Genomic DNA, 27912 nt, shown 5'->3' with positions numbered 1-27912 from the left:
GAGAAGGAATGGGTGACGTTTCGGGTCGAGACCCTTCTTCAGACTTTACTTTAGTGGATGTCGAAAACATAGGAATAAAACTCGTCAAGCTTTGACAACTCCGAGGGTATTGTGAAGTAAAGTATTTTGGATGCTGCCTGATCCAGTAAAGTTGCGCCAGCACTTTGAGGATCTTTTATTTTGTCAACCAGCGCCTGCACTTCTTTGTGTCTCCGACTATTTTTGCAAATGTTGCCAGTGTTATTTTGTAAAAAGAGCCTGTCCCACTTAGGCGATTTTAAGGCGACTGCCGGTGACTAGGCTGTCGCCGACAGTTCGCCGGGGTGTCGCGGGCATGATCGTGAGGAGTCTTCAAAGAGTCGTAGTGGATTTCAGCGCGTCGCTGAGAAATCAACCGGTATGAAATCTCTCGGCGATAGCTGGCTTGTCGTCAGGTATCGTTGCTTATTGCGGGCGCTGTCGCATGCTGTCCCCAGGTTTGCTAGGTTCTCTTAGATGCATTTAGAAGCACGTAACATTAAAATAAGTAAAGTCATTTGAAGATACCATAAAATACTTGTGTTTAACCAATTTATTTACCGTCAGGACATTTGACAGTAGATTGGAAGCGACAGTTTGACGGTCAAGTAAGGGTGGGAATTTTCACGATGTTTATGGCCATCAGCGATTACATTTAAAGTGGGCTCCCAACCCAGATATGCAACCCAGAAACCAGATATGCATCTCCTGTACATTTTCAAAGAATGCCCACACTCCGCACAAAAATCCATTTAACCACCTTTAAAATTAAATTTCTTAATACTCCTATTAGTAAACTGGAAGTCAATCCAGTTTAGGCCTTGTTACCGTGAAGCTTGGGTTTCAAGTAACCCATACAAGATGTTATAGTTCAAAACTCTCAAGTACTTACCGACTTGTCAGTGATTTCAGCGAAAATTAGGACGCCGGAGAAGCATTGACAGCGTGGGAATTTCGCGATGTTTCCGAAGACGGTGCAATCTCGACCTGACTCGGCATTGGCGTGGTCATTGTCGTGGTCATTGTCGTGGGGTCAAAGAATATTTCGGCGATCTGCTACGACTTTGACAGTCGCCGGCAGTCGCCTAAAAAATCGCCTAAGTGGGACAGGCCCTTAAGAAGCGGGGAGCCAGTTTGTGTGCCACGTAGCCTCGCAAATAGCAATGTGTAACTGACCACAATCCTCTTTCCAATAATAATGTCTTCTAAAATATAAACGCAGAGCAGAACATTTTGAGAAAGATAGAGCGATGGGAGGAAGGAGATTTTCTACATTGTCTTTCAAATGATGCTGTGGGATCCTTTGCAAAACACACAGTGCTGGAAGAACTCAGCGGGTCAGGCAGCATCTGAGGAGGGAATAGCATTCATTCGTTTTTACCTCAATTGCAAAGTTGTGACCTTTTTTGCGTTCCCCACACGCCCTTACCGGATCTGGCTTTGCACTGTACCGCTTTGCCTTTCCCTTTTTCCGATCTATGAACTTACCTTACTTTTGCGAATGAGCCAAAAGTTAATGGGGTGTTTTACAGAAATTGGCTTGAAACCCCAAACACAACGTCCAAATTCTTCAATGGACCCCCATTACTAGATCACTAGAACATCTTAAGCTACTTAGTAAACCAGGTGCATGAGTAGGCCTTTCGGCCCTTCGAGTCAGCACCGCCATTCAATATGATCATGGCTGATCATCATATTGCCATTTAATGCAATAGATGGCAATATGAAATCTAAAATCAGTACCCCGTTCCTGCTTTTTCCCCATATCCCTTGATTCTTTTAGCACCAAGATCTAAATCTAAATCTACATGAGTTCATCTGTGTTTATTTTAAGACTATGTCAAAATTAATTATTATCCAAACATTTTTAAATCAGAGTTGTTTCAATAAAAGTCAATTTGCTGTCAACTGTATAATTTAAAACGTAGATAGACACAAAAAGCTGGAGTAACTCAGCGGGACAGGCAGCATCTCTGGAGAAAAGGAATAGATGATGTTTCAGTCGAGACCTGTCTTCAGGCCCAAAACGTCTCAACCTGAAATGTCACCTATTCATTTTCTCCAGAGATGCTGCCTGACCCGCTGAGTTACTCCAGTTGTTTGTGTCTATCTTCGGTTTAAACCAGCATCTGCAGTTCCTTCCTGCTAATTTAAAACATAGTAAGCTTCGAAACAAGGAACTGCAGATGCTGGTCTACACAAAAGGACGCAAAGTGCTGGAGTAACTCAGCGGGTCAGGCAGCATCTTTGGAGAACATGGACAGGTGATGTTTCGGGTTGGGGCCCTTCAAGTTTTTTCAGCATAGGAAGAGGCCATTCAATCTTGAGTGCGGGCGCTATCTCTGTGGGCAGGTGCAGTCGTCAAATAAAGGAAGCAAAACAACTTGCATTCATAAGCACATTTCATGATCTCGGGCTGGCCCAGGTCATAGCATTTGCTGAATGACCCAGGAAGGACAGGGGCAAAAAGAAGGCAGCACCCAGTTTCTCTGAAGAAGGTTTCAGACCCAAAATGTCTGTCAAAGAAGACTTTAGTTTATCACTAGACCAAGTTGGACCCAAACCTCTTCTGCATTGGTGCAGCACCCTCTCCCCCCTCCCTCCCCCCTCCCTCCCCCCTCCCTCCCCCCTCCCTCCCCCCTCCCCTCCCCCTCCCCTCCCTCCCCCCTCCCCTCCCCTACTCCCTCCCCTCCTCACTCCCTCCCCTCCCTCCCCTCCCTCCTCCCCGCCCTCCTCCCCTCACCCCCTCCCCTCCCTCCTCCCCTCACTCCCTCCTCCCCTCCACCCTCTCCCTCCACCCCCTCCCTCCACCCCTCCCTCCCCCTCCCTCCACCCCCCTCCCCCTCCCTCCACCCCCCTCCCCCTCCCTCCACCCCCCTCCCTCCCTCCCACCATCCCCCTCCCTCCCTAGGAGATAGATTTAAACTTTAAAATGTGAATAACTTTAAAAATATAACACCGATTTCAATGAAACTTCTTCCATTAGCCTGAAAGGGACGACGGTGAGTAAGGTGGGCCTAAAATTGTTGCGCTATCGTGTACCGTTTTGGCTGTAGTTCAGGAACAAACAAACGAGCGTTTTAGTATATAGATTATTGTTATAGTCATGTGTACTGAGGTACAATGAAAAGCTTTTTTGTTGCGTGCTATCCAGTCAGTGAGAAGACTACAGATGATCACAATCAAGCTGTCCACAGTGTACAGATACAGGACAAAGGGTATAATGTTTAGTGCATAGAGTCATACAGTGGCCCAACTTGCCCACACTGACCAACATGTCCCATCTACACTTGTCCCACCTGCCCATATCCCTCTAAACCTTTCCTGTCCATGTAACTGTCTAAATGTTTCTTATATAGTACCTACGTCAACGACCTCCTCCGGTAAGGTCCAGTAAAGTGTGATTAAAGATAGTCCGAGGGTCTCCAATGCGGTATATGGGATGTCGGGACCTCTCTCTAGTTGGCGACAGGATGATTCAGTTGCTCACTTGTTGCGTTACTACATTGCACTTTGTAAACTGAAAACTTGATGGCTTCATTGATGGTTGATGAAGTGAATGTTTACCATGGGGAACACTGGGCAGTGGATGATGTTGATGTTTTTGTCTGCACTCTTCCTGTAAATTGAAGAAAATTACATCATTTTAAACATGTGGCAATGTTATGAGAATTAAAATCAGGCATTCACTACAGGATACTGTTCATTTCAACTACTTTCAGGATGCTGTATTTCGCTACTTGACTTGGTTAAAGTTTTGGGCTTGGTCACGATGGCCCCAAAATTTTAATGTTGGTGCCTTCAGCATGGGTGATGCCATTGAGAGGTGATTAGAAATTTGCTTGTTAAGAGAAGATCACTGGCCATCATTCTAATGACTCGTGGTTGTTGCCATGTGACCAAGAGGTAGACCATCTCAAAGAAAGATCGGGAAAGAACAGTGGCTCAGCGGTAGAGTTGCTGCCATACAGCGCCAGAGACCTGGGTTTGATCCTGACCGCCAATGTCATCTGTACAGAGTTTGTACGTTCACCCCATGACCGCATGGGTTTTCTCTGTGTGCTCCGGTTTCCTCCCACACTCCAAAGATGTACAGATTTGTAGGCTAATTGGCTTGGTTAAATTGTCCATGGCGTGTGTAGGATAGTGTTAGTGTGCAAGGATTGATGGCCGGCGCGCTGTATCTCTAAACTAAACTAAACTAAAAGAGGCCAACTTTTTTGAGAGTACCAGTCAGGGAGAAGAAGGGAAGTAAAAGCAGACTGCTGATTCAACCCATGTCTGGTGCTAAGGTTCACACAATGTTTGGGTTTCCAAGTCTCTAAATCAAGAGTCTGATAAGGGAACGGCAGAGCAGATGTTGGATGGATCCCAGAACTACAGGTATTGCAGCAATGTACCCAGAAAACATTTTAGAAGAAAGATAGAAGAGATGTCAGAGATAAAAGCATTTATTCACAAAATGCTGGAGTAACTCAGCAGGTCAGGCAGCATCTCAGGAGAGAAGGAATGGGTGACGTTTCGGGTCGAGACCCTTCTTCAGACTGATGTCAGGGGGGCGGGACAAAGGAAGGATATAGGTGGAGACAGGAAGATAGAGGGAGATCAGGGAAGGAGGAGGGGAAGAGAGGGACAGAGGAACTATCTAAAGTTGGAGAAGTCGATGTTCATACCACTGGGCTGCAAGCTGCCCAGGCGAAATATGAGGTGCTGTTCCTCCAATTTCCGCTGGGCCTCACTATGGCACTGGAGGAGGCCCATGACAGAAAGGTCAGACTAGGAATGGGAGGGGGAGTTGAAGTGCTCGGCCACCGGGAGACCAGTTTGGTCAATGCGGACCGTGCGCAGGTGTTGAGCGAAGCGATCGCCGAGCCTGCACTTGGTTTCACCGATGTAAATAAGTTGACTTCTAGAGCAGCGGATGCAATAGATGAGGTTGGAGGAGGTGCAGGTGAACCTTTGTCTCACCTGGAAAGACTGTTTGGGTCCTTGGATGGAGTTGAGGGGGGAGGTAAAGGGACAGGTGTTGCATCTCGTGATAACTTTGGATCAGTCAACAGTTTCCTGATCTCTGGAGTTGGAGAAAACCAATCACCCTCATGGGTGACCCTCGCTAGTTCTACTGGATCAATTGAATTGAAAGATACAGTATGAACACAAGCTCTTCAGCCCACCGAGTCCACACTGACCATCGAAAGCCCACTCGCACTCGTTCCATGTGATCCTGCTTTCTCATCCACGCCCCTGCAGGCCAGGGGCAATTTACAGAGATCAATTAACGTACAAACCCACGCCCCTTTGGGATGTGGGAGGAAACCAGAGCACCTGGAGGAAACCCACGCAGTCACCGGGAGAACATGCAAAACTCTACCCAGGCAGCAACCGAGGTCAGGATGAAAGTTGGGTCTCTGGCGCTGTGAACAGCAGCACTACCAGCTTCACAAGTAATATCTGCGACTGAATCTGAGATAGTTGCTGAAGTGCACCATGTTGTGGAAGTTTTAAAGCAAAGTCATCCGTAGCAATAAAGAGATTTAAAGTATAATTCAACCAAGTGGTCCTCTAGTCAATGTTCCAACCATCTGGCTATCAAAACCCTCCCCCCCCCCCCCACCTCGTCCACCTATTACCTGCCACAGTTTGTCCTGTCTCTCCTCTCTCCCAGATTTCTCCCCCTCCCCAACCTACAATCAATCTGAAGGGTCCCATGGACCTATCAATGTTCTCACGGAGATGCTGCCTGACCTGCTGAGTTACTCCAGTACTTTTGTGTCGTTTTGTGTATTAACCAGCATCTGTAGATCCTTGTTTCTACATCTCGGATGGATAAGGTGGAGGGAGATGGTGGGAGAAATGTGCGCACATTTCTGGTGTGAGGAGGGGCTCAGGAGTGTTTCTTGAAATTGGAGAGGAGTGCTTTGCATGGGCAAATGGTTGGAGCAAAGGCCCCTTCCCCCCTTCACCCATATCCCTCCTGCCTGCCCTGCACATCACCCCTCTTCTGTCCTTGACTGATAGCTTTTGGTCTCCTTTCCACCTCCAGCAGTCTCTGGCCCTGCGAGACAGCAACTCTACCGCTGTGCCACCGTGCCAACCATATTTAGTTTAGTTTCGAGATACAGCGTGGAAACAGGCCCTTCGGCCCACCGAGTCCATACCGACCGCTATCACCGATACACTAATTCTATCCTACACACCAGGGACAATTTACTGAACCAATTAACTGACAAACCTGCTTGTCTTTGGAGTGTGGGAGGAAACTGAAGCACCCGGAGAAAAGCTATGCGGTCTCACAGGGAGAACGTGCAAACTCTGTACAGACAACACCCGTAGTCGGGATTGAGCGCTGTATGGCAGCAACTCTACCACTGTGCCATCCCTTTTCACAATCACTAATCTGCCAATAACCTCCCCTCACCTGTATCCACCTATTACTTGCCTGGCTTTGTCCTGCCCTCAAGACTCTTTCTCCGCTTCTTCCCTCCTCCTGCACAAGACTAAAGAATGCTCCCGACCCGAAACATTGTCTCCACAGATGCTACCTGATCCACTGAAATCCTCCAGCACATAATTTTTCTTTCCCAAGTGTAGTTCAATCGTTCTAAATAATATTCATGTAAAAAAAACAAATATTATATATTGAGTGCAATGAAAGATTTCTCGTTGAATAGCAGACTATCTGATTTTATACAAAAGCATTCTGTGTGTTGTTTACAAACTGGTTCACATTCCTCATCTGCCTACAGCTTATTTTCTATTGCCAGACATGATTGTCGACCCGAAACGTCACCCATCCCTTCTCTCCAGGGATGCTGCCTGTCCCGCTGAGTTACTCCAGCATTATGTATCACTGTGTGATAGTGGAATATGGGTGGCATGGTGGCACAGCGGCAGAGTTGCTGCCTAACAGCGCCACCGGTAACCAGATTCAATAACAGGTTCTATCCTGACCACGGGTCCAGCCTGTACGGAGTTTGCACTTTCTCCTTGTGACTGTGTGGGTTTCCTCCGGGTGCTCTGGTTTCCTCCCACATCCCAAAGACATGCAGGTTTGTAGGTTAATTGGCTTCTATAAATTGCCCCTAGTGTGTGGGATAGAACTAGTGTGCGGGTGATTGCTGGTCGGCAGGGACCTGGTGGGCCGAAGGGCCTGTTTACACGCTGCATCTCTAAACTAAACCAAACTAAATGGGGTGCATCTGGAAATAATGAGTAAATCAGAGAATTTTAAACCAATAGTTATTCAAAAGAGCACTAGCTGCATTGATTTTCAAAACTCCAATGTTTGCTGAAGCAAATAAAAGACTTCAAAGTTCTTTACACCAAATGAGAATTGAATGATATATTGAAAATAGTTCATTGGGTGCATCCCAATGTAAAGGTGAAATAGTTTCACATGGTTTTGACATGGATCCACATAGTTTAGACATAAATTTTCTTCTAAATCCTCATCATATCATGTTTTTAAGAGGCTTTCCACAAGCATGAAAGTACTAAATAATAATGCAATAAATTCAACTAATCATTTTTTTAAAATAGCTATTTCTTGCTGAGTGATACCAATACCATTTATGGGTTAAGGTTGTCCAAATGTTATGTTTACAATGCATTAGCTTTGAGATGGATGGTACGTTAATAATTATCTTCCAATTTTTGATATGCTCGCCAGATCCTCTATTTTGGTCATTTTGCTGAAGTCATTAGCAATATTGGCAGAGGCTCAAATCTACTTCAGAAATGACTCGAACTACCATCATAGAGGCTGGATTTTCTAAACAATGTTAACCCAACTTCCAGTATTTTTTGGCAAAACACTGACTTGAAATGTAGAATTTCTCAATGCGCTTAATATGTTTCAGTTAATATTCTTCAAGCGAGCTGTTTTAGCTTGGAGGTTAAAATGGGATTAAAATAATTAAAATAAATGATCACATGCTCAATGTGGCCTCAATCTCTTGATATAAACATTTTGCATCCTAGTTAAATATATAATAGATACTTCAGAAGGAGAGGAGATGTGACTTTCTATATTATTGTCATCAATTATTTCTTTTAAATGCTACTCTTGTTCTCATCCCATCAATAGGTGGAATACTTTGACCTAATAAACTGACGTAACCTTTTAGTCATAAGCGGATCATATGAATAATTTTTAATGGTTAAAAAAAACTCGACCCTTATTAGACTTTACTTTAGACTTTAGAGATACAGCGTGGAAACAGGCCCTTCGGCCCACTGAGTCCATGCTGACCAGCGATCACCTCGTAAACTGGCACGATCCTACTCACCAGGGACGATTTACCTTTTTACAGAAGCCAATTAACTACACGCCTGCGCGTCTTTGGAGTGTGGGAGGAAACTGGAGCACCCAGAAAAACCCAAGCAGTCACGGGGAGAATGTGCAAACTCTGTACTGACAACAGCCGTGGCCAGGATCGAACCTGGGTCTTTGGGCTGTGAGTAGGCGACTCTAGCGCTGCACCACCATGCTGCCATCATTAAATCAAATACAAGCAGGACTGCTAGAAACGCTCAGCAGATCAAGCAGCATCTGTGGAGAGAGGAACAAAGCTGACAGACTGCCTGCTGAGTATACCAGAGCTTTAAAATGATTTCCGGGTGTCAGCTGAGTTATGGTGCAAACGTGGCACCTCAATGACATCTTTTAAGCAGCGAATATAGGCACAAAATGCTGGAGTAACTCAGCGGGGCAAGCAGCATCTCTGGATAGAAGAAATGGGTGATGTTTTGGGTTGAGACCTTTCTTCAGTCCCGAAACGTCACCCATTCCTTCTCTCCAGAGATGCTGCCTGTCCCGCTGAGTTACTCCAGCATTTTATGTCTATATATTCCGTGTAAACCAGCATCTGCAGTTCCTTCCTACATCTTTTAAGCAGTGTTTGTTTCCACATTAATCACCTAATACGTTGTTTTGAAAAGAATCCTGATTACCGTATTGGTTCAGACAATGGCAAGCTTTTATTTCCAACAGTTTGCACCATTATAAGGGTGTCTGGTGGTTAATATATCACGTTATCTTCGAGCAAATTGTACCCTTCTTGGCAGAAAGTAGATAATAAATCAGCCCTCCCTTTGTGCTCTATCTCAGCCATTTTTCTACCATGCTGTTTTATTAAAAAAATTCGAATTTCTCAGTTCCTTCTTATCTTCACGTAACCTCACACACCTGTGACTCCATTTTACTTTTGCACAAAACCTATTCCCTTGTTGGTCATTTTCTTTAAGATTTATATTTTTTTATAATAAGAGCTGAAGAAAATAGAATTAAATTAACACGGGGAAGATAAAATAGATTGTAAACAGGCTGAAACCCAGGGAAATAGTGAGGAACAAAGACAGAGATTTCTTAAACAAAACAGAGAGAGCAGCATCAAATACAACAATTAGAAGACGCAGTATCAATTGGAAAAGATTGTTCATGACCTTGGTCAAATGCTGTTCAAAATGTTGACACATTGTGCTGGAGTAACTCAGCGGGTCAGGCAACATCTCTGGAGAACATGGATAGGTGACGTTTCGAGTTGGGACCTTTCTTCAGACACTTCTTCCAACCCAAAACGCCAACTATCCATGTTCTCCAGAGACGCTGCCTGACCTGCTGAGTTAGTCCAGTTAGATCTTTGTGTCTTTGTTTTGTAAACCAGCATCTGCATTTCCCTGTATCCACACTATTCAAAATGTTGTTCAAAGCCTTTATGCTGTTCAATTTGGGAAACTTTCAGAGAACAATAGCCAAAAAGTCCCAGATACAAAAAGGGCATATGGAACTAATTCTGTCTTTGACAAGATCCTGGGAGTAAGATTGTGGCAACCCTCCCCCAAACACACCACCCAACCCTTCCTCCCTCCCCCCCCCCCCCCCAAAGTTAAATTTCTAGGGTAACCGATCAGAAGAGGTGCTTGTGATCTGACTGAGGTGTGGAGGTGAAGGCACCTCATCTTTGCCATTTCTGAGATCAGGAACGGGGGGAAAAAGGGGCTGAAATGCGTGAACAAAGAGAGTACTAAATCCTCGAAAGAAACAAAAAGGCGGAATAACTCAGTGGGTCAGACAGCATCTGTGGAGAGAAGGAAAAGGTGACGTTTCGAGTCGAGACCAACTGAGGAAGGGTCTTGACCCAAAACATCACCTATTCCTTTTCTCCGGAGATGCTGCTTGACCTGCCGAGTTACTCCAGCTTTTTGTGTCAATCTTCGGTTTAATCCAGCATCTGCAGTTCCTTCCTACACATGTACTAAATCCTATGTACTACTACTCCCTATTGTCTGACTTTGGGCAGTTTATCCAGTGTGAGATGTGGGCTCATCATAGCCCCTCTCTCAGGCATACTAAATGTTTATTCCCGGTTAAACTGGAGCCTCGTTGAACATTTTAAAATTCAAATTGTTCGCAGTGGCTCAGTGTTAACAGGCAAGCATCCAGGGGAAGGTTGTAGCTTAGAGTAACGCTGCAGGCATTTGAGCACAAGATTTATACTGGCACTCAGGTGCCATAGGTGGGTGGCACAGTGGCGTAGCGGTAGAGTTGTTGCTTTACAGCGAATGCAGCGCCGGAGACTCAGGTTCGATCCTGACTACGGGCGCCGTCTGTACGGAGTTTGTACGTTCTCCCCATGACCTGCGTGGGTTTTCACCGAGATCTTCGGTTTCCTCCCACACTCCAAAGACGTACAGGTACGTAGGTTAATTGACTGGGTAAATGGAAAAATTGTCCCTAGTGTGTGTAGGATAGTGTTAATGTGCGGGGATCGCTGGGCGGCGCGGACTCGGTGGGCCGAAGGGCCTGTCTCCGCGCTGTATCTCTAAATCTAAATAAATCATAGAACATTGAAAAGCACAGCATAGGAACAGGCCCTTCGGCCCACAACGTCTGTACCACAGATGATAGTTGTTCTACTTCCACCTTTGGCATCCTTGGTTCCCTGTCGTCAGTACAGCTTCCCCAGCCAACAATGGGCCATTATGGACTCCAGCCTTCCTGAGGCCATCTGTTGCCGCCATATATTGTTCTGGCGTTCTCAATCTTTCAATCTGAAGAATGGTTCCTTCCCAAACCTTCGCCTATTCTTTTTCTCCAGAGATGTTGCCTGACCTGCTGAATTACTCCAGCATTTTATGTCTATCTTCAGTATAAAGCAGCATCTGCAGTTCCTTCCCACACATGATGTCAAGATAAACTAATCTCCTCTGCCTGCACAAGATTAATATCCCTCCATTCCCTGCATATCCAAATGCTTCTCAAAGATACACTTTGTGTATCTGCCTCAACCACCACCCCTGGCAGTTTATTCCAGGCACACGGCACTCTGTTAAAAAAACAAACTTGCCCCACACATCCCATTTAAAACTTTAGGGGAGAAAAATTGCAGATGCTGGTTTCAATCAAAGGTAGACACAAAATGCTGGAGTAACTCAGCGGGTCAGGCAGCATCTCGGGAGAGAAGGAATGGGTGACGTTTCGGGTTGAGACCCTTCTTCAGACTGATCAGTCTGCAGTAGGGTCTCGATCCGAAATGTCACCCATTCCTTCTCTCCCGAGATGCTGCCTGACCCTCCATTTAAAACTTTATTCCTCTCACCTTAAAGCAATGCTCTCCAATCCTTGATTTCCACCCTGGGGAAAAATGTTTCTGACTGTCTACCCCATCTACATTCTTGTACTTGAGTATGATTGTGCCTCTGTATAGCAAGATTAAGACTGAACTGTACGCTTGGTAGCTCCGTCCATGTGACAATAAAGAACCATTGCTTTAGTTACTTCTTACGGATGTTAATTCTGAACAAATAGTCGAGAGATTCCTTGTTTAAGGTATACAATTCTTAATTTAAGAGTTAGTTTGGTAAAAAAATATGCAGCTGAAACTGCTTATTGTCAGGCTCATTTGTAGTATTGAACAAGTTTTATGAGTGTAGGCGAAAAATGCGGGTCAGGCAGCATCTCTGGAGAACATGGATAGGTGATGTTTCAGACTGAAGAAGGGACTCGATCCAAAACGTCACCTATCCACGTTTTCCAGAGCTACCTTACCCTCTGAGTTACTCCAGTACAACCAGCATCTGCAGTTCCTTGTTTCTTTATGATAACATTATCTATTCATGTTGCGAGGACTCGATGTGGGGTGGGTGGGTGGGGGGAGGGGGCAGCGAGAACAAAAAGGGACTTGGTGTGGAGGGGGCCGCTGAGAACTAAGAGGGGCGGGGGAGTTGGGGATGAAGGAAGAGGGACTACATTGAATACCTTTATAAATTTGTTGGCATCCATTACGTGGTGACTCTTGCATACTTGTACTGCATGCAAACAAAGATTCGCACTGTACCGAATACATGTGACAATAAAGTACCTATCAATCGATTAATCAATCAATTTCCCAGTGAGGAAATGTTCCTAGTCTGAAGAAAGGTCTTGGCCCGGAACGTCACCCATTCCTTCTCTCCAGAAATGCTGCCTGTCCCTCTGAGTTACTCCAGCATTTTGTGTCTTAATTTTCCAGAGGTGCTGCCTGACCTCTGAGTTACTCCAGTCCAAACAGCATCTGCAGTTCCTCCTTTCTATATGACAACGTCAACTTTGGCACAAAGTCTTATTTTGGACATCTAGTTGCTTTCCCAGACTGCTTCATTTTTAATCCTTGAGGAGACTACCCCCACCTGACTTGGGGGTGTCCTGCAGTAATTAGACAATAGACAATAGGTGCAGGAGGAGGCCATTCGGCCCTTCGAGCCAGCACCGCCATTCAATGTGATCATGGCTGATCATTCTCAATCAGTACCCCGTTCCTGCCTTCTCCCCATACCCCCTGACTCCGCTATCCTTAAGAGCTCTATCTAGCTCTCTCTTGAATACTTTCAGTGAATTGGCCTCCACTGCCTTCTGAGGCAGAGAATTCCACAGGTTCACAACTCTCTGACTGAAAAAGTTTTTCCTCATCTCAGTTCTAAATGGCCTACCCCTTATTCTTAAACTGTGGCCCCTTGTTCTGGACTCCCCCAACATTGGGGACATGTTTCCTGCCTCTAACGTGTCCAACCCCTTAATAATCTTATACGTTTCGATACGATTAGGATTTAGTTTAAATCCCATGTCAGAGGATGGACACTTGTAGCTGTGGTCATGCTCTTGGTTTTTCAAAGCAAGCCAACAAATAAATCAGTCATCAAAGCTGACATTTTGAAATCAATTTGTGCGCACGCTAATGGTATCCCCGTGCCCAATATTTGTCAAGAATAATTTGACAAAGGTCCCAAATCCAGCAGTTAATTGTGTTTTTTTTCTTCTGGAACATCTGACATGTCAGATTTGTTTTATTTAATTTAACATGAAATAATCCGTGTTGGAAAGAAAAGCCTTGCCTGAAAAGCAAAAATGATTCCCCCCCCACTGTGCCAATACACTATGAGATGAACCAATTTCTCAATGAGAAATATGGCAACTTGATTGCAAGGCTGCAAGTTAAGCTTCTAAAGTGGTACCGTGAAGGGAATTGTATTCGATGCAGGTGTGTGGGTGCAGTTGAAGGAAGCTGAATTGTGTGCAGAGGCAGTGTATGGTGTGCGGAGCAGGGCAAATCTCCCAGCTCCACTCTACGTAGGGACACAGGCACTTCAAGCCGACCCTCGCTGTGACCTGGCACCAGTCCAGCTCATTATTTTTGCATTTCAAAAGAAATTTCAATCACCGGCCCTGGTGTAAGTGCAGACTAGCCCTCCAATCTTCAGCGCTCATCACACACACATTTTCTCCCGTTTCATCAGCACAGACAAAATGTATATTCAACATTCATCCGCAGACTGGATTGCAATTTTGTTTTAAGTAGGAATACAGGGCGGTTTTTACTACAGCTGCTCGGTGCAGCAAAAATGTTTAACGTTTATTTATAACACTGTAGTAACACTTCAATTATCTCATTCAAAGAGAAATCTAGATTTTCACCCAATTTCCGTTTGATGTGCAATCTCTTAATTCCCGGTCTCCGGCTTTGATCATTTACAGGCACAGGTACCGTTCTCAATGAATATGTTCCACAATGTGAGTGCAATTATAGAAGTGCATCATACGAAGGGGTCTCGACCCAGTCCTTCTCTCCAGAGATGCTGCCTGTCCCCGCTGGGTTACTCCAGCATTTTGTATCTATCTTCGGTGTAAACCAGCATCTGCAGTTCCTTCCGACACATACACATGTTCAATGGTGTTTTTATACTTATAAATGTTTTATTTGCAGATAGACAATAGACAATAGGTGCAGGAGGAGGCCATTCGGCCCTTCGAGCCAGCACCGCCATTCAATGTGATCATGGCTGATCATTCTCAATCAGTACTCCGTTCCTGCCTTCTCCCCATACCCCCTGACTCCGCTATCCTTAAGAGCTCGATCTAGCTCTCTCTTGAATGCATTCAGAATCTAGCTCTCTCTTGAATGCATTCAGATAATCTCACAGCAAATGTTGATGATTAATATGTACGAATATTACCAGGGGCAGACTTACCATCTGCCTCATTGGAGACCCTCAGACGATCTTTAATTGGACTTTGTCTTGCACTAAACGTTACTCCCTTTATCCTGTATCTCTACACAGTGGACGGCTTGCTTGTAATCGTGTGAAGTCTTTCCGCTGACTGGATAGCACGCAACAAAAAAGCTTTTCACTGTAGCTCAGTACACGTGACAATAATCTAAGTTAAACTTAAGGCAAAGACAGATAGATTCTTAAGTAGTGCGGGTGTCAAGGGTTATGGGGAGAGGGCAGGAGAATGGGGTTAGGAGGGAGAGATAGATCTGCCATGATTGAATGGCAGAGTGAACGATGGGCCGAATGGCCTAATTCTGCTCCTATCACTTATGAATTTATGAACCTATGAATAAACTAAAGCCCCTGTCTTATTTAGGCGACTACTGGCGACTAGGCTGCCGCCACACGGTCGCCGGGGTGTCGTCTGTACGGTCGTGAGTCGTTTCCAAAGAGTCTCCAAAAGCGTTTTTCTGGTCGCCGTTGGATTTTGAAATGTTTAAAAAATTTCGGCGACTGTTGGTTTGACGCCAATGATCATAGCTTGACGTCTCCTGACATGGGTGTTGTCGTAGGTTGTCGCCAGGTTGTCGCCGGGTGGCGTAGGTTGTCGCAGGTGCTGAGATACAGCGGTGAATTCCATTGGCGACTACCTACGTCAACCGGCGACAGGTAGCGGCATCAAAACTGGAGGCCAAAATGACGTGAATTATCTTGAGTCTGAAGAAGGGTCTCGACCGAAACGTCACCCATTCCTTCTCTCCTGAGATGCTGCCTGTCCTGCTGAGTTACTCCAGCATTTTGTGAATAAACACCTTTGAATTGTCTTCAGTTGTCGCCGACACGGTCGTAGCTTGTCGCGGGTGGACGTAGGTTGACTTCGGTTGTCGTAGGTTGTCGCCTGTGCGGTCGTAGGTTGTCGTAGGCGCGGTCGTAGGTGGACGTCCTAAGTTGTGACGATTGGGTCGCCGGTTGTCGGTAGCTTGCCGTAGCTTGACGTCGACTAGGTGGTAGGTTGTTGGAGCTTGTCATAGACATTGTCATAGGGGGGGGTCCAGTCGCCGGTGTTTCGGCGACCTGCTACGACTATGACAGTCGCCGGCAGTCGCCTAAAAAATCGCCTAAGTGGGACAGGCGCTTATCCTAAAAGAATGTGGAACATAGTACAATACCGCACAGGATCAGGCCCTTTGTCCACAATCTCTGTGCCGAATATGATGCCAAGACTAATTCTTATCTGTGTAGGAAGGAACCGCAGATGCTGGTTGAAATGGAAGATAGACACAAAATGCTGGAATAACTCAGCAGGTCAGACAGCATCTCCGGAGAGAAGGAATGGGCAAGACCGTTCTTCAGTCTGAAACGTCCCGAAACATCACCCATTCCTCTCCGGAGATGCTGCCTGTCCCGTTGAGTTACTCCAGTATTTGTGTCTCTCTTCTAATTCATATCTGCCTGCACATATCCCATATCCCTCCATTCCCTGCATATCCATGTGCCTACCTGAAAGCCTCTTAGACGCCACCACCACCCCCTGGCAGCGTGCCCAGGCACCCACCACCCTCTGTGTAAAAAAAACTTGTCCAGTGCTTCTCCTTTAAACTTTGCCCCTCTCACCTTAAATCTACGCCCTCTAGTCCTTCACATTTCCACCCTGAGGAAAAAGGTTCTGGCTGTGTACCCCATCTATTCCTCTTCTAATTTTATGTTGGAATGCCTCGTGACACTGCCTCAAACATGCCAGGACCTCTGCTTCCAGACTATTGCTCAAGACTGCAATGTTCACGAGGTTAATCCCCGGGATGGCGGGACTGCCATATGAGGGAAGATTGGAAAGACTGGGCTTGTATTCACTGGCGTTTAGAAGAATGAGAGGGGATCTTATAGAGACGTATAAAATTATAAAAGGACTGGACAAGCTAGATGCAGGAAAAATGTTCCCAATGTTGTGGGAGTCCAGAACCAGGGGCCACAGTCTAAAAAAGGAGGTGGAAAGAAACTTTTTCACCCAGAGAGTTGTGAATTTGTGGAATTCTCTGCCACAGAGGGCAGTGGAGGTCAAATCACTGGATGAATTTAAAAGAGAGTTAGAGAGAGCTCTAGGGGCTAGTGGAATCAAGGGATATGGGGAGAAGGCAGGCACAGGTTACTGATTATGGATGATCAGCCATGATCACAATGAATGGCGGTGCTGGCTCGAAGGGCCAAATGGCCTCCTCCTGCACCTATTTTCTATGTTTTCATGCCTGCTTCTGAACTGAGCTCTCAACTCATGTCATCATAACAAGAATACACCTCTCAGTATTCAGGGGAGAAGATCTGTAGTCTGGAGACTTCACTGGAATGCTGGAGGGTGCAGGGAGACCTGATAGAAGTATATACAATTATGCAGCAGAGTTATGGTAGCCAGTCAGAACTGCCTGCACAGTGGTGCAGTCGCTGCCTTACAGCACCACAGACCCGTGTTCGATCCTGAATACAGGTGCTGTCTGTGTGTGGAGTTTGTACGTTTTCCCTGTGACCGTGAGGGTTTCCTCCGGGTGCTCTGGTTTCCTCACACATTTCAAAGACGGGCAGGTTTTGTAGGTTAATTGGCTTCTGCAAATTGTAAGTTGTCCCTGGTGTGTAAGATAATGCCAGTGTGCGGGTTGATCGCTGGTCGGCACAGTCTCAGTTTGCAGTCGGGGTCTGTCTCCGTGCTGTATATCTCAAGTCCAAAGCTATGTCTCTCGAGGAACAGAACTGTTACTGGCTTTTGGCGCACGTGGTCACTTGAGTTTAGTCCAAAAAGCCCTGCAAACTGGGAATCCCGATTGCACTGGAGAATTGAAGGAATCTTTCATGCTGATGGCTGCTCTCCGACTATTCTTTGATCATGATTGTGTTACTGACTGCACTGATCAAAATGTGCGCTGAAGCCTGTTCTCTGCGATGGAGACCTCCTGTCTTGACTGAAGGCACATAGGTTTTACACAGCAGTTAGCTTCACAACCCCCCAAGCAGCGGCAGTCCTTGTACCAATGCTTGTTCCAATGCCATAGGAAAAAAAAAAACTACAGATGCTCGGTTTCAATCGAAGGTAGACACAAAACGCTGAAGTAACTCAGCGGGTCAGGCAGCATCTCTGGAGAGAAGGAATGGGTGATGTTTCGGGTCGAGACCCTTCTTCAGTCTCGACCCTAAACGTCACCCATCCTTTCTCTCCAGAGATGCTGCCTGACCCGCTGAGTTGCTCCAGCTTTTTGTGTCTGCCATAGGACTATAGCGCTCCTATGCCCTTCTGAGATGTAACTATAAACAGCAGCCGCCTCAAGATACCAACAACACTGTCTCCACAAAATCCTTCAAGTTCACTGGAACCATAAGACACAGGAGCAGAATTAGCCATTTGGCCCATCGTGCCTGCTCTACCATTCGATCATGGCTGATGTATTTTTCCCCCTCAACCCCATTCTTCTGCCTTCTCTAGGAGAACGAAAGTGAGCATTCTGTTAGACTCAGTCATACAGCACAAAACTGGGCCTTCAAGCCCAACTCGTGCACGCCAACCAAGATGCCCTATCCATGATGCCTCTGCCATTTGGTCCATAATCCCTCTAAACCTATCCTATTTAAATGATATTGTACCTGCCTCATCTACCTCCTCTGGCAGCTCGTTCCATACACCCACCACCCTCTGTGTAGAAAAAGTTGCCCCTCAGGTTCTTACTAAATCTTTCCTCTCTCATGTTAAACCTATGTCCTCTGGTTCTTGATTTACTTTAGTTTAGAGATACAGCGTGAAAACAGGCCCTTCCGCTCACCGAGTTCACGCCGACCATCGATCGCCTGTACGCTCATTCCATGTTATCCTAGTTTCTCATCCGACACACTAGAAGCAATCTACAGAAGCCAGTCAACCTACAAACCTGCACGTCTTTGGAATGTGGGAGGAAACCGGAGCTCCCGGAGAAAACCCACCCGGTTAACGGGTGAATGTACAAACTCCGCACAGAACAGCGCCCGTGGTCAGGATTGAACCCGTGTCTCTGGCGCTGTAAGGCAACAACTGCACAGGATGATACAATGACGCATCAGTAGAGTACAAGAGACCCGGGTTCGATCCTGATTACGGGTGCTGTCTGTACAGAGTTTACACGTTCTCCCTGTGACTGCGTGCATTTTCTCCGGGTGCTCCAGTTCCCCTCCCACGTCCTCGAAACGTGTGGGTTTGTAGGTAAACTGGCCCACTGTAAGTTATCCCTAGCGTGTAGGATAGTGCGAGCGTACGGGGTGATCGCTGGTCGGCGTGGACTCGATGGGCTGAAGGGCCTGTTTCCGCGCTGTATCTCTAAAACTCTACCGTTGTGCCACTGTGCTGCCCCCCCCCCCCCCCCCCCCCCGTGAGTAGCGTTCCTGTTTGGTGATTAACTCGCTGTGTCCTGTGTTTGCGTCTCTAGGTTGGTGCTTTGGCGCGGCTGTGGACAGATGCCTCTCCAGCCCGTGCCGGAACCACGCAGCCTGCGAGAGCGCGCTGCACGACTACCTGTGCCACTGTCCGCGGGAGCCCCTGGCGTTCACGGGGAAGGACTGCGAGGAGCTGCTGGACGCCTGCGCGTCGGGCCCCTGCCCGCACGGCGCCACCTGCAGGAGCGGCGCCCTGGGCACGGCTGCCTTCACCTGCCTCTGCCCGCCTGGTCGGACCGGGGCCGACTGCGAGACCCAGGCCGGAAGGTGCGCCAGCCTACCGTGCGTGAACGCCGCCACCTGCGTGGACGCTGGCGCGGGTTACAGTTGCGTCTGCCCGCCAGGTTACACGGGCAACGACTGCTCAGCCCACCTGCACGGGTGTGCGTCAGACCCCTGCCAGAACGGCGCTGTGTGTCGAGACAGGCCCGGCAGCTTCTCCTGCTTCTGTGTGCCCGGTTACCAGGGCGGCCTGTGTGAGATCGAAGTGGACGAGTGTGCCTCCGACCCCTGCAGGAACAAATCCACCTGCCTGAACAAAATCGACAAGTACCTCTGCCTCTGCCCACCTGGGCTGACAGGTAAAAGCTCCATCCTGCATGGTTTTATTTTGGGATGCTCTACAATGCTGGCAGGCAGCACAGCAGCACAGCGATGGAGAGGATAGAGCCACTACCTCACAGCACCAGTGACACAGGTTGGATCCCGACCTGGGCTGCTGTCTGTGTGGAGTTTGCAGCATTCACCCTTTGACTGCGCGGGTTTCCTCCGGGGTGCTCCGGTTTCCTCCCACATCCCAAAGAACCCAAAGATGAGTGGGCTTGCAGGCTAATTGCCCTCGTCAAAGTGCCCATAATGCATGGGGGGTGGATGAGAAAGTGGGATAACAGAACTAGTGTGAACAGGTGATCGATGGTCGGTGTGGACTCAGTGGCCCAAAGGGCCTGTTTACATCTCTCCAAACTGAGCTAAACTGTAGTCTGCCCTCTGTATCTTCTTCTTTGCTCTATGTCTTGTACTTCAGTTCAACTTGATTATATTCATGTATAGTATTAGACAATAGACAATAGACAATAGGTGCAGGAGGAGGCCATTCGGCCCTTCGAGCCAGCACCGCCATTCAATGTGATCATGGCTGATCATTCTCAATCAGTACCCCGTTCCTGCCTTCTCCCCATGCCCCCTGACTCCGTTATCCTTAAGAGCTCTATCTAGCTCTCTCTCTTGAATGCATTCAGAGACTTGGCCTCCACTGCCTTCTGAGTCAGTGAATTCCACAGGTTTACAACTCTCTGACTGAAAAAGTTTTTCCTCATCTCCGTTCTAAATGGCCTACCCCTTATTCTTAAACTGTGGCCCCTTGTTCTGGACTCCCCCAACATTGGGAACATGTTTCCTGCCTCTAACGTGTCTAACGTGTCTTATACGTCCCCTTAATAATCTTATATGTTTCGATAAGATCCCCTCTCATCCTTCTATTGTATCTCATTTTATGTGACAGTATCTTCCCAGCTCCAACAGGCAACTGAACCATCCTATCACAAACTAGAGAGCAGTCCTGAGCTACTATCTACATCATTGGAGACCCTCGGGCTATCTTTAATCGGACTTTACTGTACTTTATCTTGCACTAAACGTTATTCCCGTTATCCTGTGTCTGTACATTGTGGACGGCTCGATTGTAATCATGTATTGTCTTTCTGTTGACTGGTTAGCACGCAACAAAAGCTTTTCACTGTACCTCCGTCCACGTGACAATGAACGAAAACTAATTTACGTGCCACTCTACACCATCACATGCTGGTCTGGAAGCCAAACACTGATGAACTCTCCAAGTACACTTTAGATATCTACATATACACTGATGTGCCAAAACATTATGTCATCATGGGCACTCTGACGTGTCTGCGGCCACACAGCCCCATACGCAGCAGGGTGCGATGCACTGTGTATTGTGACACATTCCCACCGTGACCACCATTAACATTTTCTGTGACTTGTGCCACAGTCGACCTTCTGTCAGTTCAGACCAGACGGGATAGCCTTCGTTGCCCTCGCACATCGATGAGCCTTGGGCGCCCAACACCCTGTTGCCGGTTTGTGGTTTGTCCCTCCTCAGACCACTGCCGGTAGGTACTCACCACTGCTGACCGGGAGCACCCCACAAGCCTTGCCGTTTCAGAGATGCTCTGACCCAGTCTTCTGGCCATAACAATTTGGCCCTTGTCAAAGTCACTCAGGTCTTTACTCCTCATATCATATCATATCATATATATACAGCCGGAAACAGGCCTTTTCGGCCCTCCAAGTCCGTGCCGCCCAGCGATCCCCGTACATTAACACTATCCTACACCCACTAGGGACAATTTTTTACATTTACCCAGCCAATTAACCTACATACCTGTACTCCTGCCCATTTCTCCTGCATCCAACACATCAACTTGACAAACTGACTGTTCACTTGCTGCCTAATATATCCCACCCCTTGACAGGTGCCATTGTAACAAGATAACCAATGTTATTCACTTCACCTGTCAGTGGTCATAATGTTTTGGCTGATCAGTGTATAGCAAATCTGCCCCTTTTTACTCTTGCACTTTATTTTTGCATTTTTTAATTATAATGTTTTTTTAAAATTGTCTGCTGTACATTGTGTTTTTACCATGTGCGACATCCTATCTTTGTCCCGCCCCCTCCCCTGACATCGGTCTAAATGTTTCCAAATACACAGGACAAGATGTTAGAAATCCAAAGTGCCAAATGTCAACTTGCTCCCGGTGGTGATGGGAGGCTTATGCACTCACCTATGCTCCTCCCGTGTTGAGAAAGGCTAGGCAGACACGTCATTGGGGTTATCAAGTGGGCACCTACTTTCATCGACGTTTTGCTGATTGGACCCACGACGTCCCCAGTAGGCTCAGCAGTGCATTCTGGCGTCCCAGAACCACCCCCCTCTGCATCTGCCTAGCCGGCTTATTTGGGAGACCAGATGGGGTCTTTCCTCTTCAGCCAGAGCCACTGACTACTCCGCTCTGCCACCTGTGATGTTTCCTTGATAGCCTGGCGTAGGGCTTGGCGTAGTCAAAACCGGAGGCCAAAATGACATGAATTGTCTTGAGTCTGAAGAAGGGTCTCGACCCGAAACATCACCCATTCCTTCTCTCCAGGGATGCTGCCTGACCTGCTGAGTTACTCCAGCATTTTGTGTAAACCAGCATCTGCAGTATACGTGCCTTGTGCACCAAGTCAAGTTCCTTGTACGTGCACATACTTGGCCAATAGGTTGACTCCGATTAAAGAAAACCCTAAGCCTATCCCTAATGTGTTGGGTTGTACTTTGTAGGCACGGACTGTGAAGTGGAAGTCGATGAGTGCTCGTCTCAGCCTTGCTTGAATGGGGGCCGTTGTCAGGATGACTTTGTGGGCTTCACCTGCAGATGTGCTCCAGGGTACACGGGCAGCATCTGTGAAACAGACCTCAACGAATGTGCGACCCGCCCCTGTCAGAATGGAGGGAGGTGCATTGATGAAGCCAATGGGTAAGTTACAATACAGGCAAAGTCACGGAGGCAATGGCCCCCTGATTCGAGTGTCAGCAGCCAACTGATGAGACGAGGATGTTAGGCACAGAGTGCTGGAGCAACTCAGCGGGTCAGGCAGCATCTCTGGAGAGAAGGAATAGGTGACGTTTTGGGTCAGACTGTCTCTAAGAGGCCCTGAAGGGGATGTTGCTGGGCATCGAGGGCCCGAGCTCTCGGAAGAGGTTGGGCAGGCTTGGACTTGATTCCTTGGAGCGTAGGAGGCCGAGGGATCTCCCAGTTGCCAAACACTTTAATTCCCCTTCCCATTCCCACACTGACCTTTCTGTCCTGGGCCTCCTCCATTGTCAGAGTGAGGCCAAGCGCAAATTGGAGGAACAGCATTTCATATTTTGCTTGGGCAGCTTACAGCCCAGTGGTATGAATAATGATTTCGCTCACTTCAGGTAACCCTTGCATTCCCTCTCTCTCCATCCCTCCCCCACCCAAGTCGTACCAGCTCGTTCTCACCTAGCGCACAGCTAAATGGCCTTTATCCTTTATCATTGTTACTTTTTTGCATATGTTTCATTCATTTGTTCTAAATCTCTCCACATCACCATCTATATCTCTCGTCTAACTTTCCCCGACTCGGTCTGAAGAAGGGTCTCGACCCGAAGCGTCACGTAATCTTTTTCTCCAGATATGCTGTCTGACCCGATGAGTTACTCCAGATTTTTGTGTCTACCTTGGGTGATCTTATAGAGATGTATAAAATCATGAGAGGAATGGATAGCGTAATTGCACAGAGTCTTTTACCTAAGATAGCGGAATCAAAATTGAGAGACAATAAACAATAGGTGCAGGAGGAGGCCATTCGGCCCTTCGAGCCAACACCACCATTCAATGTGATCATGGCTGATCATTCACAGTCAGTACCCCGTTCCTGCCTTCTCCCGATACCCCCCTGACTCCGCTATCCTTAAGAGCTCTATCCAGCTCTCTCTTGAATGCATTCATTGAATTGGCCTCCACTGCCTTCTGAGGCAGAGAATTCCACAGATTCACAACTCTCTGACTGAAAAAGTTTTTTCTCATCTCAGTTCTAAATGGCCTACCCCTTATTCTTAAACTGTGGCCCCTTGTTCTGGACTCCCCCAACATTGGGAACATGTTTCCTGCCTCTAACGTGTCCAATCCCTTAATAATCTTATACGTTTCGATAAGATCCCCTCTCATCCTTCTAAATTCCAGTGTATACAAGCCCAGTCGCTCCAGTCTTTCAACATATGACAGTCCCGCCAGTCCGGGAATTAACCTAGTAAACCTACGCTGCATGCCCTCAATAGCAAGAATGTCCTTCCTCGAATTTGGAGACCAAAACTGCACACAGTACGTCAGGTGCGATCAGAGAGGACATAGCTTAATGTGAGAGGGGCAAGATTCAATAGGAACCTGAGAGGCAACGTTTGAGGGCTGTGGGTAAATGGAATGAGCTGCCAGAGGAGGTAGTTGAGGCAGGTACAATAACGTTTGGACAGGTATATTGAGAGGAAAGGTTCAGAGGGATGTAGACAAATGGGACTAGCGTCGATGGTGCACCTTGGTCGGCATGGACCAGTTGGGCCGAAGGACCTGTTTCCGTGCTGTATGACTCTAAGAGGCATACAGTACATTTCAGAGGCATCTTCCCACGGTGTCTGTAGCAATCTGCTGCGATTATCAGCACTTTCCACGGGATATGGGAACTGTGTGAATTGGACAGATAAACCGTTTCTCCTCGAACAACTAAACTTACTATGACATACGAAGTATAAAGTAGAATCATTAATTCACCTTTTACCTCCCCCCTCGACTCCATCCAAGGACCCAAACAGTCTTTCCAGGTGCGGCAGATGTTCACCTGCACCTCCTCCAACCTCATCTGCTGTATCCGCTGTTCCAGATGTCAACTTGTCTACATCGGCGAGACCAAGCGCAGGCTCGGCGATCGTTTCGCTCAACAACTCCGCCTTAACCAACCTGATCACCCGGTGGCTCAGCACTTCAACTCCCCCTCCCATTCTCAATCTGACCTTTCTGTCCTGGGCCTCCGCCATTGTCAAATTGAGGGCCAGAACAAATTGGAGGAACAGCACCTCATATTTCACTTGGGCAGTTTACACCCCAGCGGCATGAACATTGACTTCTCTAACTTCAGATAGTCCCTGCTTTCCCTCTCTATCCCCTCCCCCTTCCCAGTTCTCCCACTAGTCTTCCTGTCTCCGACTACATCCTATCTTTGTCCTGCCCCCTCCCCTGACATCAGTCTGAAGAAGGGTCTCGACCCGAAACGTCACCCATTCCTTCTCTCCAGAGATGCTGCCTGACCTGCTGAGTTACTCCAGCATTTTGTGTCTACCGTCATTAACTGTACGTGGCTGAACATCTCCCTGCAAAGATTTCCACCAGGTGCCCTTGTTTCCTTGCACTCCCAAGGCTGTTGGGCTAAGTGGCCACTGTGAATTGCAGTAAGTGGAATGGTAGTCATAGATTCATAGAGTCAAACGGGAAGGTTTCAGTCCTCTAGAGTAAATAATGTAAAATATTGCAATCCTTAATTCTAATAACGAAAATCATTTTGCCTCAAGGCGGTTGGCTTGCTCGTTATTCTCAGAGATCACCGATTATATATTAATATTTCAATGCAGACTGCCTTTTGTTTGCTGATACCCCAGGTACAGATGCGAGTGTGTTCACAGTGGGTACACAGGTCTACACTGTGACATCCATGTCCTAAGCTGTCTTTCACATCCCTGCCTCAACGCCGCCACCTGTCAGGACATTGCTGGGAATTACACTTGTCACTGCCTGCCAGGTTTGTGTTTTTACATTCTGTACAAAACATTCGATGTTACAGTGTTAGAAACATCATCAGAATCGTATTAAACTAATAAACATTTATTGCATGTGTACAAACTTAATTTCTCTAATTTGGGGAAGTTATGACCGTATATATATATTTACATTTTCCACTGTTTTCACATGTCTGAATGAAAATGATAGTGAGTGCCATTGATAATTTTTCCTTAGCTTAGACTGTCAAAGAATAGGTGGGATTATGGTTTATTAATGTTACCTGTACCAAGATGCAGTGAGACAGGTTTGATAATAGACTATAGGTGCAGGAGGAGGCCATTCGGCCCTTGGAGCCAGCATCGCCATTCAATGTGATCATGGCTGATCATTCTCAATCAGTACCCCGTTCCTGCCTTCTCCCCATACCCCCTGACTCCGCTATCCTTAAGAGCTCTATCTAGCTCTCTCTTGAATACATTCAGAGAATTGGCCTCCACTGCCTTCTTAGGCAGAGAATTCCACAGATTTACAACTCTCTGACTGAACTGTGGCCCCTGGTTCTGGACTCCCCCAACATTGGGAACATGTTTCCTGCCTCTAACATGTCCAACCCCTTAATAATCTTATACGTTTCGATAAGATCCCCTCTCATCCTTCTAAATTCCAGTGTATACAAGCCTCGACGCTCCAGTCTTTCAACATATGACAGTCCCGCCATTCCGGGAATTAACCTAGTGAACCTACGCTGCACGCCCTCAATAGCAAGAATATCCTTCCTCAAATTTGGAGACCAAAACTGCACACAGTACTCCAGGTGCGGTCTCACTAGGGCCCTGTACAACTGCAGAAGGACCTCTTTGCTCCTATACTCAACTCCTCTTGTTATGAAGGCCAACATTCCATTGGCTTTCTTCACTGCCTGCTGTACCTGCATGCTTCCTTTCAGTGACTGATGCACTAGGACACCCAGATCTCGTTGTACGTCCCTTTTTCCTAACTTGACACGATTCAGATAATACTCTGCCTTCCTATTTTTACCACCAAAGTGGATAACCTCACACTTATCCACATTAAACTGCATCTGCCTTGCATCCGCCCACTCACACAACCTGTACAAGTCACCCTGCAACCTCATAGTATCTTCCCCACAGTTCACACTGCCACCCAGCTTTGTATCATCGGCAAATTTGCAAATGGTACTTTTAATCCCTTGCTTGTGTGCTATCTAGTCAGATCAGACTATAGACAGACACAGAGTGCTGGAGTAACTCAGCGGGTCAGGCAGCATCTCTGGAGAACATGGATAGGTGACATTTCGGGTCGGGACCCTTGTGAGGAGTTTTGGGCCCCATATAGACAATAAACATTGTTGGCATGGACAAGATGGGCCTTAGGGACTGTTTCCATACTGTACAGCCCTAAGACTCTGAAATAGGAAAAAACTGGAAAGAAGACAGATAGGAGAGTGGATAATGAGTGAATGAATAAAGCAGGATAAATGAGTAAACAATCAAGAAAGATGCAACTGGAAGAACAGATCACAAGTGCCAAGTGAAAGAGGTGAGAGCTGCTGCAAGTTTCATTTCACAAAGGAGCAGAATTAGGCCACTTGGCCCATTGAGTCTACTCCGCCATTCTATCAGAGCTGATCTATTTTTCCCTCTCAACCCCATTCTCCTGCTTCTCCCTGTAATCTTTGACGCCCTTACTAATCAAGAATGTCAATCAATCTGCACTTTAAAAATACCAAATGACATGGGCTCCACCACCGCCTGTGGCAATGAATTCCACAGATTCACCATGCTCTGGCTAAAGAAATTCCTTTTTGAAGGTACGTCCTTTTATTCTGAGGCTGTGCCCTCTGGTTCCAGACTCTCCCACTGTTGGAAACATCCTCTCCATATCCACGCCATCTAGGCCTTTCGTTATGAAGTAGGTTACAATGAGGTCCCCCCTGATCCTTCCAAACTCCAGCAGATACAGGCCAGAGCCTGTGTGTGGCACGGTGGCGCAGCGGTAGAGTTGCTGCATTACAGCGGATGCAGCGCCGGAGACTCAGGTTCGATCCTGACTACGGGCGCCGTCTGTACGGAATTGGTACGTTCTCCCCGTGACCTGCATGGGTTTTCTCCGAGATCTTCGGTTTCCTCCCACACTCCAAAGACGTACAGGTATGTAGGTTAATTGACTGGGTAAATGTAAAAATGGTCCCTAGTGTGTGTAGGATAGTGTTAATGTGCGGGGATCGCTGGGCGGCGCGGACTAGGTGGGCCGAAGGGCCAGTTTCCGCACTGTATCTCTAAATCTAAATCTAAAAAAATCTAGAGCCATTAAACCTTCCTCAACTGTTAACTCAATCATCCACGGGATCATTCTCTTAAACGCCCTCTGGACCCTCTCCAACACTTCCTTCCTCAAATATGGGGCCCAAAACTCCTCACAATGTTCCAAACGCAGGGGGAATCTAAGAATGGTCTTTCAAACTTGAGTTGTAGGGAGATGATGGATAGGCTGGGATTTTTTTCTTTGGAGCGTAGGACGCTGAGGGTGACTTTATTGAGGTGCA

The 27912-nt window shown here is 47.0% G+C and overlaps 1 protein-coding gene across 2 annotated transcripts in view; it reads left to right on the top strand.

The window, feature by feature from the left end:
- crb1 (crumbs cell polarity complex component 1) overlaps positions 1-27912 on the top strand; it is a 78744-nt gene that overhangs the window by 2386 nt on the left and 48446 nt on the right. For both annotated transcript variants that reach the window (XM_078407729.1, XM_078407730.1), the window contains exons 2-4: positions 18984-19571; positions 22334-22529; positions 25226-25365. In XM_078407729.1, coding sequence (XP_078263855.1) covers positions 18984-19571; positions 22334-22529; positions 25226-25365 — 924 coding nt within the window. The remainder of the gene's footprint in view (positions 1-18983; positions 19572-22333; positions 22530-25225; positions 25366-27912) is intronic.

This window comes from Rhinoraja longicauda, chromosome 11 (assembly GCF_053455715.1).
Source record: "Rhinoraja longicauda isolate Sanriku21f chromosome 11, sRhiLon1.1, whole genome shotgun sequence".
In the NCBI taxonomy this organism is placed as follows: domain Eukaryota; kingdom Metazoa; phylum Chordata; class Chondrichthyes; order Rajiformes; family Arhynchobatidae; genus Rhinoraja; species Rhinoraja longicauda.
Note: the sequence above shows the minus strand (reverse complement) of the source record. Positions and strands in the feature narration are given on the sequence as shown.